Genomic DNA, 2,895 nt, shown 5'->3' with positions numbered 1-2,895 from the left:
TTGCGTTGTCTGAATATATGATTGTTCCCTTGTAGGAATGATGGACCATCAGCCACGTAGCAGCAATGAGAGAGACTAACATTCGTACGAGTCTCTTCTGGCTCCTTCTCCTCAATGACTGGTGCCTCTACATATTCATTGGATGGTAATGCAGGATGTCAAGAGCAACGGTAGAGTTTGGCTTGTTCCCATCGTGTTTTTCTTCTGCCGGCTGAGACTTGGAATCACCATGACAACACTGTGACACTTCCAGCAACGATTGCCCACAGACCAAGGGTGGGCTGGGGGTGGGTGAGAAGGCCAATGATTGAGTCTAACAGGATCAAAAGTTGTGCCTGCTGTAAAACGACTGTAGAAAAGCCATCAGCAGGCCGAGAAGATGAAATTCCCCTTCTACTGGCTTCTCTTTAAGCAGGCACAATAACTTTTTTTGTCAAGAGACTCGCTATAAAGACTCCTTTGGTTATGGCTACTGATCCAACGTGATTAGGCGCGCGGCGACTTTTGAACTCATGACTGGATATACGATGTTGCGGAATGGGGGAGTGGGGAATGGAGGCCAGCCGTGGGTGTTGAGATGGTCCAGTCGGATCCGGCTCACCTGGCTTAGTTTCACCCTCTTCATTATCCTCGTCTTCTTTCCCCTCATTGCTCACTACTACCTAACCACCATTGATGACGCAGACGATGCCGGCAAGCGTATCTTTGGCCCTCGGACCGGCAACGAGTTGTGCGAGGTGAAGCACGTGCAAGACTTGTGCCGCATCCGCGAGTCGGTCAGTGAGGAGTTGCTCCAACTGGAGGCCAAGCGGCAGGAGCTCAACAGTGAGATCGCCAAGCTCAACTTGAAGATCGAAGCCTGCAAAAAGAGCATTGAAAATGCCAAGCAGGACCTGCTGCAGCTGAAGAACGTCATCAGCCAGACTGAGCATTCCTACAAAGAGCTGATGGCTCAAAACCAGCCCAAGCTCTCCTTGCCCATCAGGCTGCTGCCAGATAAAGACGATGTGACCTTCCCCCTGCCAAAATCTAACCGGAACTGCAGGCTACACAACTGCTTTGACTACTCCCGCTGCCCCTTGACATCTGGTTTTCCAGTCTATGTCTACAACAGTGATGATTACCCTTTTGGTAGTTTCTTAGACCCTTTAATTAAACAAGCCTTTGAGGCAACTGTCAGAACTAATGTTTATGTTACTGAAAATGCAAATATTGCTTGTGTGTATATAATTTTAGTGGGGGAAATGCAAGAGCCTGTAATGCCAAAACCTACTGAACTAGAGCAACAGTTGCACTCTTTGCCATATTGGAGGACTGATGGACATAACCATCTCATCATCAATTTATCAAGGAAATCAGAAACTCAGAACTTCATTTACAACATCAGCACAGGGCGCGCCATGATTGCCCAGTCCACCTTTTACGATGCCCAGTATCGACCGGGGTTTGATATTGTGATATCACCTCTGGTCCATGCTATGTCTGAACCCAACTTCCTAGAAATCCCACCCCAGGTGCCAGTCAAGCGTAAATATCTGTTTAGTTTCCAGGGGGAGAAGATTGAGTCTCTCAGATCTAGCTTGCAAGAGGTTCGCTCTTTCGAAGAGGAAATAGAAGGCAACGCCCCAGCTGACTACGACGATCGGATCATCACCACCTTGAAGGCTGTTCAGGACAGCAAGTTGGACTTTGTTTTGGTAGAGTTCACCTGTAAGAACCAGCCTAAGGCGAGTCTGCCCACTGAGTGGGCTCTGTGTGGAGAAAGGGATGACAGACTAGAGCTACTGAAGCTATCTACTTTTGCACTGATAATCACCCCAGGGGACATCCATTTAGTGATCTCCTCCGGGTGTGCCATGAGACTGTTTGAGGCTCTGGAAGTTGGAGCCATCCCGGTGGTTCTTGGAGAGCAAGTTCAGCTACCCTATAATGATGTGATCCGGTGGAACGAGGCAGCCTTAATCATACCAAAGCCACGTATCACAGAAGTGCACTTTCTTCTGAGAAGCATTTCTGACAACGATCTCCTTGCCATGAGGAGGCAGGGCCGCTTCTTGTGGGAGACCTACTTCTCCACCTCTGACAACGTGTTCAGCACGGTCTTAGCTATCATAAGGACTCGAATCCAAATCCCTGCTGCTCCTATTCGAGAAGAAACCGCTGTGGAGATTCCCCACCGGTCTGGCAAAGCTGCTGGTACAGACCCCAATATGGCAGACAACGGCGACCTGGACTTGGGGCCTGTGGAAACAGAACCACCCTATGCATCTCCCAAATATCTCCGCAATTTCACCCTCACGGCAATGGACATCTACAGGAATTGGAATTCTGCTCCAGGGCCTTTCCACCTCTTCCCCTACACTCCCTTTGACCCTGTTTTACCATCAGAAGCAAAATTTTTGGGGTCTGGGACTGGATTTCGACCGATTGGTGGAGGAGCAGGTGGCTCTGGGAAGGAATTCCAGGCTGCTTTGGGTGGCAACGTCCCCCGGGAGCAGTTCACAGTAGTGATGTTGACTTACGAGCGGGAGGAAGTGTTGATGAACTCCCTAGAAAGGCTCAATGGTCTCCCCTACTTAAATAAAGTTGTGGTAGTATGGAACTCTCCCAAGCTTCCCTCTGAGGATCTCTTGTGGCCAGACATTGGCGTCCCAATCATGGTAAGAATGATGTAGCTGCTATGGTCTTGCTTCGTGGTGGAGTTTGTGTGTGAAAGTTGGCTGTAGCTGTTCTGTAGCGTGTCAGCTCGGCTTGTGTCATCTAGGACAGCATTCATCTCGCGTGGTTGTAGGTGTCTGCACCTGATCTGGATGCTTTATCAGTAGAGAGAATTCATTCGGTGACCTTTGGGTTATGAAATACAGGAGCTGCTACGCAGAAGAGCCTAAATGGTAA

General features: G+C 49.2%; 1 protein-coding gene across 1 annotated transcript; it reads left to right on the top strand.

Annotated features, from left to right (window-relative positions):
* Window positions 1–512: 512 nt before the first annotated feature.
* On the top strand, window positions 513–2,660 carry EXTL3 (exostosin like glycosyltransferase 3; the record flags this gene model as incomplete). The annotated part of the gene is made up of 1 exon (XM_010171642.1): window positions 513–2,660. A coding segment is annotated over exon 1 (2,148 nt), but the record flags the coding sequence as incomplete, so codon positions are not given.
* Window positions 2,661–2,895: the final 235 nt, after the last annotated feature.

The sequence above is a fragment of the Antrostomus carolinensis genome, unplaced genomic scaffold (genome assembly GCF_000700745.2).
Source record: "Antrostomus carolinensis isolate BGI_N321 unplaced genomic scaffold, ASM70074v2 scaffold8887, whole genome shotgun sequence".
Classification (NCBI taxonomy): domain Eukaryota; kingdom Metazoa; phylum Chordata; class Aves; order Caprimulgiformes; family Caprimulgidae; genus Antrostomus; species Antrostomus carolinensis.
This window is presented reverse-complemented; position numbering and strand designations above follow the sequence as displayed.